We start from the raw sequence: 18,942 nt of genomic DNA on the forward strand, positions 1-18,942 counted from the left end.
GAAGTTTAATTAATGATATTCATCTGAGTAAAAAGGCAAAACAAAGATGAGGAAAGACTGAAAAAACACAGATTTTAGTTTACAATTATCATTTGAGATGAGGATAAGAGGAAATAAATGTTTACCTACTGCTGGTAGGGTGTATTTGGTAAAATCTTTTTAGAAAGCAATTCAGCTTTCTCAAATAATTTAAAAATACTTTCCACTCTGACCAATAATTCAATTTCTAGGAATTAGCTATAAGAAAACAGTCATAACTAAGGAAAAACAAACAAAACTTTATACCAAAGATGTGTGTCACAGTGTTCTATAACACCAAACTGAAAACAATTTAAATATTCAACATGGAGGAAGGCATAATATAATGATGGAGTTTTATACAACCATCAAAAATGATGTTTCTGAAGGCTGAAATGAAAAAATGCTTATGTTATGATTCTAATTGAAATATATATATACACAATTCAAAACCATATATACAGTATGATAGCAACAATGAAAAACATCAGTAACAATTTACACTTAGAAATATTCTTAAAGTGATAATCTTTTGGCTGGTAAGACTTTTTTCTTCTATACTTCCATATTTTAGTTTTTAAATGAGAAAATGTTACTATTATAACTGCCTATATTATCACTAGGATCATGTAAAAATAAACTTATTTAAAAGATTCTAGACCAAAATATATCAAATAAAAATGTATAATTACCTGTTTAATGATATTCTTTGCTGTAATAATCATTTCTTCACTATAGATTTCTAAAAAATTAAGTTTTCTTTGTTTTAAAAGTCCAAATACAAGAGATACAAGCCTTTCCTATTAAAATAAAAGTACAAAATTTCACAATTTAAATATGAAATAATCTCACTCAGAAGTAGAACTATTTTTAACATCATTGGTTTTATTATTTAATCTTCAGATCCCTATCCTGCAAATGGTATTTTCTAGAAGCCTAAAAACAAAACAAAACAAAACAAAACCCTGAAACCTTTCCATAGCAATCTTGTCATCAGATTATTGGAGTCACTGTTTTAATACAGGTCAATCTTAATTCACTGTAGTGGATCAAATGAAGCTGGTTTGGGGGCAAAACAATATAAGCACATTTTGGCCTAGTTTCATTAAGTAGCTAGAAAATATCCTTCTCAAACCCCGATGATGTATAAATACTCCATGAGCCCCGTACTTTTTAGTTAGTGGTCAAGAAGACTGAAATGATGACCTGGACTATTTGTGGGGGATTAACTACTAACAAATATAAACATCTCTTTAGTTAGGCTGCTATCAGGGCTTCTGGATTCTTTACTAGTTCTTGGCAGTAAGCAGCACTGAAAAGTTAGCAGATAAGAGAAGCATGGATTTGATGTATCTGCACATGCATATGTATAAAACATGATTATAAGGGGTTCAGTGACTATATATGACTGATAAGTTACTATATAATAATGATCACTTTTATAAAAGACATACACCAATACATGGATACATATGGATATGTTAGTTCATCCTATATCTAGATTTTAAACTTTGTTTGTAAGCTATATATGACCTCATTTTAAATCCAATTTCTAATTAAGCTATAAAATTACTTTATTCTCTAACTTCACAGGATAATGAACAATTATGGTGCTTGCTAAAGTCACACAGTTAGTAGAGGACTTCATAGAAGTCTGACTGAGCTTGAAATTTAAGATAATTTTGCTGACTATAATCTGAGAAGAATATGCTCTAAACTAAGACTGTTAGGAATTAATACTAAGCAACATCACTTTCATCCACAGTTCAAAACATATACCTCAAAAAAATAACAAAACAAAACACATACCTCTTCTAAAATTTGACAATCGTCTTCCAGTGGTCTGTTTAAGTCACTGTGAGAATAAGTAGAAAATTCTGCAATCATCATTTTATCTATCAGTTTTTCTAATTCACAAAGTTGTGATCCCAAATGCCTACAAAGGAAGAGGAAAACATAACATTTATTCATTAAAAACCCAATTCATTCATCAAGAAAACTAGTAGGCAAAACTTTTCTAGCTGACAGCATTTGTGCAATAATGTGATACTTGAGTAAAATGGAGTCTTTTAACTTAACAAAAAAAATAACTGTGATAGTTTCATCTCATCTCCCAAATTATTTTTTTCTTTACATGCTTAGCCTCCAAACACTTACATGTATTATAGGAAACATGATTCTAGAAATTTCATGACTGCTTTTTTGCTGCTTCTCACAGACAAACTATTCAGGTATTCTAAATCCTTTCCTAATTGACCATTTACTGAATAGCAATGTCAGCAGCTCCCCAGCCATTCACTTATTCCATAAATACAAGTGCCTACTATGGCCCTGCTGGGGTGGATTTAAATACCTGAAGGACTATAGGGACAGACTGACTCAATTCAATTTGTTATGAACAGTCTGAGTTACTGGGCAATTCCCCTCAGGTCATTACCCTGAAAAGTCATTAGGACACAAGACTGGAAATATAAAAATACTAAGCTACAGTCTATCCTTGGAACTTTTTCTCATAAAATATAAGGTTCCTTTTTAATCTAATATTTACAGATCCTACATAAGCTTGGAGTAAGAAGAACTCTAATCAGATGGTCAAAGTTGTGAGGGTGGTAAAGGCAAATACTACTAATGGGATTTGGAAGCTTTTCCGTAGAGAAAGCATGCAGTATCCAAAGGACAAGAATGATCCCATTTAAAAAAAAAAAAAAAAAAGCATGATCCCATTAAGTCCCTGTTCAGGGGGGCTCTTAGGATCACTATCTTCATATACTAAGGGATCTTTACCATACAGTCTAATAGCTTCATAAAAACAATGGGTAATACAGTCAGTCCAAAGTATTTAAAAAATTAAGTGAAATAGGCCAATGAGAAATTTGTTTATACATAATAAAAAATTTTTAAAGCTCTATTCTTTGGTGCATTTTCAAAACATGTATATTTAAATGTCTAAATTTAAAATTTGTCTTAATTATTGAATAGAAAACATTTAAAAACATATATACTCCAACCAGAGCCCATATTTTTAGAAATTAGCTTAAAACATGTGACCTAAAAATAAATAAATAAAACATGTGACCTTTAAATCCCTTGTTCTTTATGTAACAACATTTGGTAAGAAATGATAAATTTGAAAACATCTGATGCGAAATAATGTATAAATTTGCAATATGAAAATTTTACAATATGAAATTATATTTCTTACAGCTAATTAGAAGACTAAGAAGATTCTCATAAATGGCACCAACATTTCACAATAATCTAATTTTGAACATATTCACTAGTACAAACTTGTATTGGCAGTGTCTAGCAAAAGTATACAGGTAATTAACCTTTGACCTAGGAATTTCACTTCTCACTATCTGTCTCAAAGATACACTCATAAAAATACAAAAGAACATACATTCATTGCAGCACTGTTTGAAACTACAAAGGAATAGAAACCACCCAAATGTTGACCTATGGGGGTTAGTTGACTGTATCATAATAGACACTAATGTACTGTTAAAAGAATTGAGGACTACCAATTAACATATATTGCTACAGAGCAGTTTCTCAACTTTTTTTTTTCATTGTTGCCGCAAGAATCCTTTTTAGACATTTTTATTCCTAATCACCCCGCACGTACACTTAATATCACAGATATACTGTATATCTGTTTATGTACCTTGGCCCTTTGGAGGGCCACAAGCCATTATTAATATCCAATTTTTTTTCACACTTAAAAGAACCAATTCTTGCTCCCTTAGGATGATATCCCCTCATTGAGAAGGCACACTGTAAAGTGATCTCCAGGGTATACTGTAAAGTGACAATAGCAAGGTAATGCAAAGTAATACAGTATACTAATGCTTATCTAAGATGAGGGACAGATAGAGAGATGGCTGGATGGATGATGGATAAATATAAGTTAAAACTTCTAAAAATGGTGACTTATAGGGTAGGTAGGAAGGAAGGAACCAGAGAGAAGTTAAGTTTCTTTGAACATCCTTTGTTTCAGAGATCTGACTTTGGAACCATGTAACTACTCATAGACATGTTATAGCACAACATTGCATTTAAAAATTTCAACCCTGAGGGTGCCTGGGTGGCTCAGTCCATTAAGCATCTGCCTTTGCCTCAGGTCATGATCCCAGGGTCCTGGGATGGAGCCCCACATTGGTCTCCCTGCTCAGCAGAGTCTGCTTCTCTCTCTGACCCTCCCCTCACTCATGGTAGTGCTCTATCTTAAATAAATAAAATCTTTTAAAAAAATTAATTTAATTGCACATCAAGTTAGCAGCAAATGTATACAAAGAGGAATTATTTCAAGTGACTTTAAAATATAGAAATGTATCTATTTATATATACAGTATATCTTAAGTGAACTTAAGGAGGCTCCTACAAAAGACATAACAATCTGAACGTTGACAAAAACAAAAACAGCAAAAAACCTAAATACTTCAAGTATATGTAAATTCACATGTTTATAAAAATATATTTTAAAAAAATCATCAGTTACCTTTGGAAGATGCTAGATTTTCAATTCATCATTTTTAAAACTGCTAAGTAAGAAAAAGGCATGTAGAATTTATCCTGCCTCTCCTTGTAAGAATTGTCCTTCAGTGTTACCAAATTGCTATGGAGAAATACCACTTTACAGAAATATTCCAATTAATAAATGAATAAGGAAGTATAGAACTAGAATATTATTATTTGTAACCCATAATGAGATGATAAACCTAAGCAGTGATCATCAAATGGCTGCTAATATCATAAAAGGAGAGACAACCAAATAATATGCCTTTTTTTTTTTTTTTTGGATTTGGAATCTGATCTTTTACTTAAATATAAATGCCTTACTGAAATGTTACAATGATATCTCTTTTTTTTTTTGCCGAGATAAAATAAGTGTTTGCATTTTATTAGTTTCAAGGGTAGAATTTAGTGATTCATCAGTTGCATACAATGCACTGTGCTTATTACATCAAGTGCCCTCTTTAATGCCCATCACCAATTATCCCTTTCCCCCATCTGCCTTCCCCAGAAATATGTCTCTTGGCTAAAATTAAAATACACACCACTACCTATTAGGTGTTCCTGCTAAAAAGTAAACCTTCACTCTAATCAAGCATTTTAAGTCTAACTACCAATTTACAGAAAATATAAGCAAAGGATTAAAAAAAAAACACCAATGACTGTAAGACATAATAGAATGTTGTAAAATTTCATTAGAGCATATAAACAAAATGTTCTGGGAGTTCAGAATTCACAAAAACAGTTTATACAGAAAATAATATCATGGTCAAAAAATATAGAAAGAATGAGAAAAAAGAAAACATGCATAAGCATTTTTTTTAATGCCACTATTCTATGCTATTAGCTTCATATTATACAGAAGAATCATTCACAAATAAGGACATTCACATTCCTCTTAGAGATTACCAATTGTAGCAAATAGACTACAGGAAGATTTGGGAATCAAAGTTCCCTTTAAAAACATTAGAAAGAACATTGGAGCTAAAAGCAAAACTTGGACAAAGAGCTCTCAAATGGAAACACTGTTACCAAATTAATCCCAAAGAGTCCCTCCATTGCTACTAACAAAAAGATTTTTTTTTTTTAAGATTTTGTTTATTTATTCATGAGACTCACAGAGAGAGAGGCAGAGACAGGCAGAGGGAGAAGCAGGCTCCATGCAGGGAGCCCGATGTGGGATCCGATCCCGGGACCCCAGGATCACGCCCTGGGCTGCAGGTGGTGCTAAACCATTGAGCCACCTGGGCTGCCCGACAAAAAGATTTCCTATTTTAATACCCTATGCTTTTCTAAGATTTGCCTCCACAAAAATGACTAAAATTTGGTTTCCAGTATAAAAGAAAAAGAAAAATGTGTGAAATTCAAGCACAATGTCTTTTAACTCCTCCTGGGAAGGCATAATCATTTTAATAAACTAAGAACACAGTTTACGTCACTAATGCTTTTAAGTAGACAAGAGACAGAAAATACACATTATCTTAATTGATCAAAAATATAAAGGGTTCGAAACTAATTCTTACGCTTCCAAATAAAACTATGGGCCTTAAAAATATTTGTGAAGCTACAAAATAAGAAACTAATGTTAATACTTAATAGTGTTAAAGTCAAGAAAGTAAATCATCAACATAAGATTTGACAGTAATTAAAACAAAACTGGGTTATTTCAACTGTAAGTAAGTATTCTTGACTAGAAAAACATTTTCTTTTAGAATACTTTCATCTTTGGAAATTATTTACATATGAAGATGTTTATCAAAGTCAGAGACTCAACATAAGTTCTGATACCAAACTTTTATATAGTTATAACCAACTGGAACTGACATTTGATAAGCAGCTTTACGGAACTGTTTCATGTGAAGAATAAGCACTCTTTATACACATGTGTAGGTTCTAAAAAAATAATAATATAGAAAGATACTTGAGTAAAATGTAGACAGTGAAAATATTTGAAAGTCTTTTTAAAAATCATATATACTTTATGAAAACTTTGTCCCTTAAGGTACAAACAAAAAAAGTAAGATTGAAAGTAAAGGCAAACTCTTCCTTGGGCTCAAAATAAATAAGTCATAATGTACTGGCAATAATAATCAACAAGGTTCTTAAATATTTTCCAGACAGCTTTGGATAACTATACTTTTCATCAGTATTATTGGACATAAACTGAAGAGTCAAGGAACATTAAGTAGAATGAAATATGATCTTGGGGATAAAAATTATAAGAGTTTAGAATTTGTTTTTAGCAGGCAGGCAGCATTCAATATTTGATTTATTTCTCAGTGTTGTCCTATTCAGAGGATAAAAGTACTCTATAGAATCAGCTTCAAATATTTATCAACATTCATGGTATTATACAGTGAAAGATACAACATCTGTCATTACAGAAGTCAATTTTTCTAAAGTAGTGATAAAATTAGTGCTATTTACTTTAAAAATATATTCCAGGGTGCCTGGGTGGCTCAGTCAGTTAAGCACTGGACTCTTTGTTTCAGTTTATGTCATCATCTAATAAGGGTCATCAGACTGAGCCCCACGTAGGGCCCTGCATTCAGCGCAGAGTCTATTTGTCCTTCTCCCTCCCGTCTCTCCCCTTGCTCTGTCTCTAATAAGTAAATAAAATCTTAAAAAATAAAAATAGGGACACCAGGGTGGCTCAACTGGCTAAGAGTCTGCCTTCAGCTCAGGTCATGATTACAGGTCCTGAGATTGAACCCAGCATAGGGATCCCTGCTTAGTGGGGAGTCCACTTCTCCCTCTCCCTCTGCTCCTTTCCCCCCTCCACCCCACTTGTGCTCTCAAATAAATGAATAAAATATTTTTAAAAAATAAAAATAAAAATATATTCTATTCAGACATTCAGAAACAGAAACATTTAAAATTTCAGAGTGAAAGGGAAACTAAAAATCATTTTGTCCATGCTAGGAAATCCAAAGTAGGCTTCAAAGAACTATGATCCACCCAAAAATGATTGTAAAATTTTAGGTACCAGTATGTCTTTATGGAAAGAAGATCTAATTAGCAGTGTTCAATAGATTCTCAAAGAGGTTTGTGACTCAGATATTTTCTTTAGACATTCAAGTCTAGATTAGGTTCCTTCCCTAAGGTTAGAGCTCCGTGACAATCCGTACATTCATCATCATACAGTATTGCACAGCATGATGACTACCCAGTAATTTCTGTCTCCTTTATTCTGCCAAATAAATTGTAGAAACAGAGCAGAGAGCATCTCTGCTTTGTTCATGGCAATATTCTCAGTAATCTGCTTGGTGTCTCACATGTAAAGGTGATCAATAACCATGTCTTGAAGGAATGAATCAATAATTTATGTCATTAAATTTGGGCCACCTTTCAAAAAATGTGTTCTAAGTAAATATTCCAATACCTATCCCTAGTCAATAAGAACTTATAATTCAGTTACATTTCTCCTGAAGCTAACTTTTCCAGAATATATTAAATATATATTAAGTTACAGAATACATCTTCCATACAAACTTTTTAATAGTCACTTAATAGAGTAAGGTTTGGATAGATTTCCCAGCAAACAGGGGCTTCTACAAGTACATTGCAAGCCTGCTTAACTGAAACTCTGATGGTCTATACCTGGTTTATCCATAAATTAAATATTTTGACATGATCTCACATAAAATAGTTAAAACCCTAATGTTAAAAACATTTTCAAAATAAGAACTTGGGAAAAACTGGGTCTTTTCCATTACCTTATAGAATTTTTTGCAATGTGATAAACAGACTGCAAATCAGAAATGAATTTTAATAATTACCACATAATTATATATAAATGTAATAATTGCATTATTAAATAAATATTAAACTTAAAATCTATTCAAGAATTTTTTAAATGAACTTAATTTTATTTTTTTTAAAGATTTTATTTATTCATAAGAGACACAGAGAGAGAGAGGCAGAGACATAGGCAGAGGGAAAGCAGATTCCTTGTGGAGAGCCGATGAGGAACTCAATTCCAGGACCCCAGGATCACGCCCTGAGCCAAAGGCAAACGCTCAACCACTGAACCACCCAGGTGCCCAAAATGAACTTAATTTTAGATATACTGGTATTCCTTCCTGCACCTTGATCTACTAACTTGACACAAAACTATTTCAACATTTTCAAAATGTTATTTTCAAAGTTGTGACCGGCCTTTCATAGGTACCATCTACCAGAAAATTTAATTTTGTTTCTCCATCCAAATGTTTATGTAAATATTGTTCATTACAGTTTTTGTTGTGCTATGACTAAAATATCACAATGATAACATTACTAAACAGATCAATCTAGAAGAAAAAATATTCATGTAACTTTCATCCATACATACTTCCTCAGCTAACATTACACACTAAAATTTATCCTTTACAAACTTCTAACATTATTTCTAAAAACTTAAAGGACATACCGGAAGCTGTGAATGCCCTGAAGTTCCTGCTGTAGAACCTCTTGTGTTGTTGCTATTAAGTCCAATGCTCCAACAAATTCAGAAGTGGATAACAACACCTGTACTGTAGGCTGAGTCTGGTGTACAGTGGCCATTAACTTGAGTTTATTGTACACTTTCACACAATTGTTTCTGGTAAGTGCCAGTCTTAAAATGTGTAGTGATCCTTCACACATTACTTTATCAATCTGTGCAATCTTATCTCGAAGCATCTTTACAGCCTGGGAAGTTTTCTTGAGGTAGTCCTGCAATTCGTGTTGAGAGGTCATTGCATGAAAAAATGCTTCGGAACGTAGAGAGATCTGGTGAGCAATGTTTACTTCCACAATATCCAGATAATGGCTCAGCTTAAGAAGGAAGAAAAAAAAAATATCATATGGAGTATTCTAAGATTATCTTCTTTGGCTATCCAAATACTTCCTGAAAATGATATAAGATTCCTACATGTATTTTAAATGCCATTATATGAACTACTGGATTATAAGGTTCTTGACATCAGGCATAATAAAATGGAAAGGAGATGAAAGATAACATGACATAGCATTCATCTTAGCTTCAGTTTTTGAGTCAGACAGACCTGGGTTCAAATTTTAGTTTTGCCACTTACTAACCAGATGACTTTATTCGAATTACTTAGTATGTCTTGGCCTCAGTTTCCTCATCTATAAAATAAGAATACTTATACCTGTATTCTAAGACTGTTAAAACTAGAAAATTACATATATAAAATACCAGTGCCTGGTACATAGAAGGAGGTCAATAAATGGTTAACTATAATAAACTTTTAGTCAGATGCACACTGTGTGATGGTGTAGTGGTTAAGATCATTCTATCTCAGACTTCTAAAATAGATCATCATCTTAGATGACTGTGGGGTACTTTTTCTTTCTTGAAAGTAGTTGGTTTGGAGGGCAGTAATAGCAGGAGCAGAGAAAGAAGGTAAATCTGCTTCTTGCACTCTTTTGTCTCATATTTATTAATCTTTGGGTTGCTAAAAAGCAATATGGGGACAAAGCTACTTGAGTACATTACAAGCTAAAGTGGACTCAATTTTCAGAATAGGAAATGGAGAATGAGTAACTCCTTCAGGATACTGCTACTCAGGACGCAGTTTATACAACTGCTGCCAGTTTGTGAACTGTTTAACCGGTTCATGATAAAAGGAATTTGCTGGAAAGTAAATCAACTACATCAAGCCCAATAGTGATTTTTCATAGAAAGACTTTGTTTTTCCATAGAAAGACTTTAAAAAAAAAAAAAAAAGATTTTATTTATTTATTCATGATAGACATAGAGAGAGAGAGAGGTAGAGACACAGGCAGAGGGAGAAGCAGGCTCCATGCCGGGAGCTCGACGCGGGACTCGATCCCAGGACTACCAAGATCGTGCCCTGGGCCAAAGGCAGGCGCCAAACCACTGAGCCACCCAGGGATCCCCCGAAAGACTTTCTTAATAAAGGAAGCAGTGCAATGATTTACATTCTAGTGCAAACTCCTTAATTCATCACAGACCAGGACTTTGGGTAGCACTTCAATAGAATACAAATTATCTAATCCTCTTTGTATCATTCCCTCTCTTTAAACCTAGTAAGATAAAAACAGCTACTTATCAATCATAAAGTGAATCTGAAAGTGTTCTCTTGGAATCCTTTCTTCCATTCCTTTTCTAAGAAGAGAGTAGAACGAAAAGGACCCAGGATAGAAATATAACAAATCTGATACTGTAACTTACCAAAATATAAAATTCCATTACTTTAAACATTTAGCATGAGACAACTGTTTAATTTGAATTTCAAAGATTTCTGCAAGTTATCAATATTCCATTGATCTATTCCTTTCAATGGCATATTTTCATAATTCATTTTCTATTAAAGTTCTATAAAGGGAACAACTTTTAGTCTTCCTAAAAGAATTTAGCAAGTATTAGTATGTAGGATGAGATTTTTATTGGCTTTTGTTGTTTTTCTCTCTTAAGGTATTACTTTAACAGGGAACATATTGGAATGTGAAAAAGCAATGTGGGAGTGAGCCTGTGCCCATAAACCCATAATTTTCATCAGATTTATGAATCTGTTCTTACTCAAGGAAAATCCTTATAGGTAAAAATGCTGCCAGAGGAAAAATGACTTCACTTTTATTTTCAACTGTGAAAAAAGGAGTACTCAGGATCCTTTCCCTACATTTCTTCTCCTCAAACTAATTTTTTCTTTAGTTACTAGACCACATTTATTGAATAATCTTCCGAAGACAAGTTTTCAGACTGCCAAGAGAGGTCACTAGCCTGAAACAAAATGCTTTCTTCTTAGTTTAAGAACCAGTTTTAAAACAGCTCTAAACTGCTGAGAAAGAACAGGAATCAAAAGATCTTTACTTCCTATTCAAGTTTTAAAAGATTCTTGATAGGAGTTAAGCTAGGTTTAAAACTGTACATTTTAAGTGATTTTCAAGATGTTGACTTCTCACAGAATATTGTAAAATTAAAAAAAAAACTTCTGACTAATAACATACAAAATATTAGGCTTTGCAAATCTAAAAATATACTATTGTATTTTTAATACAATACTGTATTTTGTAACTATCATATTTTTTCTTCAAAATAATCATTCTTACAATGTGGGGAAAGGAAAAATGGTACCTCAGCAAAAGTTGACTTTGTATACTTCAAGTCATAAAGAATACAAAATTAGCCAATATATTATTTGGGATAAATGTAAGCAATTAAATGTTATCTAATATATCTTTTAAGCTGAAATTCTATCAACTATTTCACATAAGAAGCACTGCAACAATTATCTTTTCCTTTTTCACCAGCACAACTTGTTTTCCATTGAATCAAAATGCTTTCACTTTATCAGTTAAGATATGAAGGCAATAATAGTAACAATGAAATTAAAAGCAATAGCCCTTACTAAATAACTAAATCAGAACTCACATAAAAGGTACTACTTAACTAAAATAAAGTTTTCTACATGGAAAAAGTATAAAAGAAATTACCTTTTCTTGTAGCAACTTTGAGGAAGCTGCATCACGATTTCCTTTTCCACCAGCAGTATTAAAATGAGACCATGGTAAAACTGAATTAAAAGTTAAGGAATCGTCCAAGGCAAAATCTGGTTTCATAAAAATCTATTAAAAAATGTATTTTCCTCAATTAGATAAACATTTTTTATATCCATTAACTCTTCAAACATCATAAGACCATTAAATAATGATTAACTTGGATCTGAAGCATAAATAGCAAAAGCAAGTGATGATAGGTTGATTTACACAAACAAAAATCTGTATAAAAAAAAGTATAGCGTTTCACCACACTAAAAATACTCATGAAGAGATAGAAAAATGTTTTTTGTCTTTACCAATGGAGGTGATCATTCCATCACTATGTAACCAAATTCACTAATGCAGTCCAACTAGGCACACACCCAAGGGAGATATCCTACTTATCCCAAAATTTGTTATTATTTCCCACTGAGAGTTTTTTTTTAAATGTCAAATCTCAAACTCTATTTATATTTCTATTTTTTCCTGCTTAAAATGCTTTCAAAATTAGTTTTATAGATAGACATATATTAAATTTTAAAACCAAAACAAATTCAACTTTATGAAAAGGTCAATTGTTTTTCCTTTACATACTATAACTATTTAGGCACTAAGTCCTACCCATTATACTTTCTAAATAATACTTGAATCCTCTCTCTCCTCTATGTCTAGAGTATTTCATCAATGCAGCCCTTCATTATCTCTGGATTACAGTAAATAGCTATCTACTGATGTCCTCCTTCAATCTATCCCCTATACTAGTGTCAGATATACTTTTAAAATGCAAGTATAACTGAATTAACTTCTGTTTAAATCTCTCAATGGATTCCTATGACCTAAGGACCAAACTCTTCAGAATGGCATCAAAGGCCCTTCATTTTTTTTTAACTTTCTCACCAATTTGTATTTTGCCACTTCCACTATTACAAGTTACATTCTAGCAATACTCAACTTCCATACCCTCTTATGCTTAATTATCTTTGTATATACTTTCAGCCTAGAATATCTTTCCTGACTATTTTCCTAGAAAATACAACCCAATCAAAAGGGCAAACATTATCTCTGTATGTTTACCCCATTTCTGAACACATCAACCACCCCATCTCTGAACACAAGTACATATGCCACATATATTTATATATCTCATATTTCACAAAAATTATTTATTGACTATATGTATCACTCCCTGGAGACTGGATTTATAGCTAATTAATCTTTGTATCTCCAGTACCTAGCATAAGGCCTAAACATGGTTTGACTTACTTAATTTCTATGCTATATTTTATTATATGTACTGATCCATTTTACCTATGGAAATTCAGCAAGATGGCCAATTATCTTCAGTTGGGAAGAAATGTATTCATGTAAATTTGCCATTTAAGTAAGGTGAAAGATTAGATATGGGGAGTTGAGGGAAAGTCTTCCAGGCTAAAGGAAAAGTACAAGTAAAGAAGAGACCCAGCAAAATAGTTTAACTGAAGTAAAAAAATGTATAAAGATCAATAAGCAAAAGTTGAGTTTGACTATGATGGAAATCAATAATCAAAGGCCTTAAATGACACTTTGAATTTTATTTTGTAGGAATCAAAGTACTTAAAAAATGTCTACCCTCTCCTTTTTGTTTCTGTTGTCTGGGTCTTCTCACCTTAAAGAGTAGTTATCACAGACCTCTTTGAGAATCTGATTAATGCCATGAATCTGATTAATTAACTCTATGGGGGGAGGGGCGGGGGCAAAGAGAAAACACCTATGACACATCTCTATAAAATTTTTCATACAAAGGAAATATCTCTTAATAATTTGAAGGGGTAGTAACATCAACAAAATTCTTTTTCAGAATGGAGACTTAAACATATTTGTAGATTTAGGTAATAAAGAAATTGATGACGGTAAAAGAAAGAAGAAAAGTGATGCACAAAGTGCCAGAACAGGCAAAGTGGTTAGTGTCAGAAGGTCAAATGAAAGCTTCTTATAAGGAAAAATTAAAGATATATAAGATTATTAAAAAATTAAAGATATTAAAAGCAGTATTCTCATTTATTAAGCTCTGTTACCTTAGGTACTTGCTCCAGATCTGTCCTGGATTTATCTATGAAAAAAAAAAGAGAGAGAAAATATTATTCTTTAAACTTGTTTTCATTTTATTCCATAAAATATATTTTGACCAGATTCTGTACTATGTCACAATTATGTAATCACTTAAATCCCTCAACAAACGTCAAGCCTAATATTAAAGCACTGAAAAAATTCCTATGTTTCAAGTAATTTTAATCAATTGTATGGTAGCAAGGAAACAAAATACATTTCAAGTCTTTTTTAAATGGACACAGAAAGCTTGATGCTATCTTAAGTTTGGTGAAATTAAGTTTGGCATATGGTTTTTAAAAATGAATTACAAAAAAAAATAAAATAAAATAAAATAAAAATGAATTCTAATTTTAATTAGAATATAGGAATATTCTAATAAAGGAATACAGCTTTTACTGTTCAAAATACTCCCAAAATACTCAAAATACCCACCCAGTATGATCAAAGATTTTGATACCATATTAGGATATTAGCACCCTATTAATTTTCTTCTTAGACATCTTAGTTTGTATCATCTACAAAACTGCAAATGAACCTACTTTACCTTTATTTCACCAACTCAATCTCAGAGGAAGTACCCTCCTTTCAAAAACTAACCTTCCTGGGTTGGACTCCAGGCCCTCCTGCCTCTTCTGTGAGCTCACTTCATCAATCACCCTGCCTCTTTCTGTATCTTCAATCTCTTCCCTTCTAATAACTCTTTCTCTTTGCATATATTCATGCTCAGTTCTCTCCCATTAAAACAAATAGGAAGGAACGAAGGGAGGGAGGGAGGGAAGGATTGATCAATTAAACCCAGCGGCCTGGACTAGGCGGATGCAAGGGAGGCCCTCCAGTACAAATCTTAAGGAAGCATTCACTATCGGTTATGCAAATGCCTCTCCTGCATCGAAGTTCCCAAATTAAGATTTTGTTTGATATTTATGCTATGCTACAAATATCACATATTTATCCACATATTATCTACAAATAGCATATATTCATACCATGAGTATGTAAGAGAGTCCTGTCAAAGGTATCTTTAGGAGGACAAATATTCTTGCATCTCTCATGAATCTTCTCTCTCTATAAAAAAAAATAACAAAATCAATGCTATGTAGCAATATGAATATTCAAAGCATCAAAATGTTTCATAAAAGAATATGCCAAATTAGTTCTACATTTTTAATGTGAAATCACTAGCCTCCTGAAATTAAACACAAATAACAAGTATGTTTAATAAACCAATATGAACTCTATGAATACGTACATGCTTATACTCATCCCATTTTATATAATTATAATAAAATCTCTATAAATTTGGAATGAAGTGGGAATGCAAATGAAAAATCCTTATTTATATAACAGAAATCAATTGAAAATAATTTTTTAAAACAAGAAAATGTGAAAATCTATATAAGACAGAAAGGCTATTGGTTGATACTTTCTGAGAGAGAGAGAGAGGAGAGAAAAAGAAAGAAACCCTACTCTAATTTCAGATTAGATGATCACTAACAATTCTATCTTTTCAGGGATACCATAAATAGGACACATGGGAAAGTGGGGCATGGAAAGGAAAAAATACTGAGCTAGCAGTGTTCCGAGTTCTGAAGGCAATTGTGGCAGAACCTACAGGACTGTCTTCCAACGTGGCTGTACCATTTTGCAGTCATTGTGGGTCAATTACCCACGATGAATATAAGTTCCTATCAGTCCATTTTCTTGCCAGCATTTGGTCACTGTTTTGAATTTTTGCAATTCTGATAGAATGCTATAGCAGTATCTCATTGTTGTTTTAATTTGCAATTCCCTAATGACATACAATGTTAAACTTTTCATACGCTCATTTGCCATCTTTATGTCTTCTTTCATGAGATGCCTGTTCAGATCTTTTGCACATTTTTATTATGACAAAATACACACAATATAAAACTTACCACTTAAAACTATTAGTGATGTTGACTACTTTTCCACATGCTTATTGGTCATCTGTACATCTTCTTTGGAAAAATGTTCATTCAAGTTCTTTTCCCATTTTTTTAGTTGAGTTATTTCTTATTGTTGATTAAAAGTCAACAAACTCTTAAAAGGAGTTATTTGTATATTTTTGGATACCTATCCTTTATCATACATGTGTTTTGCAAATATTTTCTCCCAGTGTCTAGCCTATATACATTCTTTTACGGTGTCTTTCAAAGAGTGGAAGGTTTTAATTTTAACAAAGTCTAACTTGTCAATTTTGTGTTTCATGGATTGTGCTTTTGATGCCACTATCTAAAAAATAATCACCAAATTCAAAGTTATGTATTTTCTCCTATGTGAGCTTCTAGTTTTACAGTTTTACATTTAGATCTACAATCTATTTTCTGCTTATTTCTGTGAAAGGTGTGGGTAATCTATGTCTAGATTTTTTTTTCTTTTTTCCCTGCAGGTGGATATCTAGTTGTTCCAGTACCATTTACTCAAAAGACTAATGAATGACCTTTGAACCGGTGTCAAAAATCAGTTGACTGTATTTGTGTGGGTCTATTTTTTAGCTCTCTACTCTGTTTATCTACAAAACAAGCTGCTAGAATTTTAACTGGGATGCATTGAATCTATAGCTATAGAGCAAGCTGGGAACAAACATGTTGACAATATTGAGTCTTCATATCTATATACATGGACTCTCTCTCCATTTATTTAGATCTTCATTGATTCCTTTCATCAGTTTTGTAGTTATCCTCATATAGGTCTTGCAAATATTTTGTTAAGATTTATACCAAAGTATTTCATTTTCTTTGGTGCTAATATAAATGGCACTGTGTTAATTTCAAATTCTAACTGGACATCACTAGCACACAATAAAGTAATTCACTTTTGTAATATAAACCTTGTATCCTGCAATCTTGTTATAACTGCTTATTAGTTCCAGACGTTTCTTTTCTGATTCTTTGGGATTTTCTACATAGACAATCATGGTATCTGTGAACAGACAATTTTATTTCCTCCTTCCCACTGTATATATCTTTCATTTCCTTTTCTTATCTCATTGCATAGTTAGAATCTCCAGAGTGATGTTCAAAAACAGCAGTGAGAAGGAACATCCTTACTTTGTTCCTGATCTTGGTGGGAAAGCATCTAGTTTCTCACAATTAGTTGTAGGGTTTTTACAGATGTTCTTTATCAAGTTGAAGCTTCCCTATATTCCTAGTTTGCTAAGAGTTTTTATCATGAATGGGTACTGAGTTTTTTCAATGTTTTCTCCACATCTATTGATATGAACGTATGATTTTTCTTCTTTAGCCTATTAATGTATGGATTACACAAAATGCTTTTTGAATATTGGATCAGCCTTGCATATCTGGAATAAATCTCACTTAGTTATGGTATAAAATTCATTTCACACATTATTGGGTTTGATTTTCCAATATTTCGTTAAGGATTTCTGCATCCATGTTCATAAGGTATAGTAGTCTATAGTCTTTTTTTTAATAATATCTTTGTCTAATGTCAATGTTAGGTTAATGCTGCCTAAGAATAAGTTAGAAAGTATCCCCTTTGCTTCTACTTTCTGGAACAGGTAATAAAGAACTGGTATAACTTCTTGCTTAAATGGTTGGTATAATTCAACAGTGAACCCATCTGGCCCTGGTGTTATCTATTTTGAAAGGTTATTGTTGATTATTATTATTGATTCAATTTCTTTAGTAAGTATAGTCTTATTCGGAGTGTCTATTTCTCACGTGTAAGTTCTGGAAGTTTGTGTCTTCTAAGGAATTGATCTATTTCATCTAGGCTATGGGAATTTGTAAGCATAGAGCTGTTCATAATATTCTTTTATTATCTTTTTAATGTCCATGAGATCATTAGCGGTGTGTCCTCATTCATTTCTAATATAGCAATTTAGGTCTTCTTTTTTCCTTAAATGACCTGGCTAGACAGCTACCAATTTATTGATCTTCTCAAAGAACCAGCTTTCAGTTTGGATTTTCTCTACTAATTTCTTATTTTCAGTTTTACTGATTTCTGGTATAATTTTTATTATTTCTTTTCTTCTGTTTTTGTTGTTCTGTTTTGTTTAGTATAGTTAACACAATATTACATTAGTACACAGGTACATATGTACATAGGTACCTAACATAGTGATTCACCTTCTACTTACTTTGGATTTAACATGTTCTTTTTCTGGTCTTCTGCGGCGAAAGCTTAGATTATTAATTTTAGATTTTTTTCTTTCCTAATATATGCATAATGCTACTAAACTTCCCTCTAAGCAATATTTTCATTTCACTAACCCACACATTTTGATAAGTTTCTATCAACATTTCCTTAAGCTCACTGATTCTTTCCTCTGTCATTTCAAGTCTATTGATGAATAAAAATAAAAAAAAAGATTTTATTTATCTTTTCATGAGAAACACAGAGAGGCAGAGGCATAGGAGTAGGGAGAAGCAGACTCCCTGCAGGGAGCCTGATGCAAGACTCAATGCCAGGAACCCAGGATCAAGACCAAAGGCAGATGCTCAACAACTGAGCCACCCAGGTGCTCCAAAACTTTGCAAACTTAAATAAAGTCTGAGACATGCAGTCCTTTCCCTTGTATTCCCTTATTATTATACAGGTGCCCTATTGATATGGTGGTAAAATGTGGGAGGAGGCAAAGCACTCTTCAGACCTAGGATTAGGTAGCTTTTCTTTAGTGAGTTTATGTCCCTGGGCTATGGTCTTTGAAAAGCTTTTAAATTGCTGATTTTCAGTTTGTTCAGATTTTTTTCTTGTGAGAATGGGAGTAGAAGCTTCCAAGTTTCCTACATGCTGAACCAGAAGTATTTTTAATGTTTTAGGAAACCACTAACCTGTTTTCCAAAAGGGTTA

General features: G+C 32.5%; 1 protein-coding gene across 8 annotated transcripts in view; it reads right to left on the reverse strand.

Moving 5' to 3' along the window:
* The window catches only part of VPS54 (VPS54 subunit of GARP complex), a 77,998-nt gene that overhangs the window by 33,046 nt on the left and 26,010 nt on the right, over positions 1–18,942 (reverse strand). For all 8 annotated transcript variants that reach the window (XR_005366140.1, XM_038551424.1, XM_038551421.1 and 5 more), the window contains 6 exons: positions 15,093–15,171; positions 14,073–14,107; positions 11,974–12,105; positions 8,942–9,327; positions 1,828–1,954; positions 711–818 (listed from right to left, as the gene is read on the reverse strand). Coding sequence is in view for 7 of the 8 variants with exons in the window: in XM_038551424.1 (XP_038407352.1) it covers positions 711–818; positions 1,828–1,954; positions 8,942–9,327; positions 11,974–12,105; positions 14,073–14,107; positions 15,093–15,171 (867 nt within the window). In the remaining variant the exon portion in view is untranslated. The remainder of the gene's footprint in view (positions 1–710; positions 819–1,827; positions 1,955–8,941; positions 9,328–11,973; positions 12,106–14,072; positions 14,108–15,092; positions 15,172–18,942) is intronic.

Source organism: Canis lupus, chromosome 10 (genome assembly GCF_011100685.1).
Source record: "Canis lupus familiaris isolate Mischka breed German Shepherd chromosome 10, alternate assembly UU_Cfam_GSD_1.0, whole genome shotgun sequence".
NCBI lineage: Eukaryota > Metazoa > Chordata > Mammalia > Carnivora > Canidae > Canis > Canis lupus.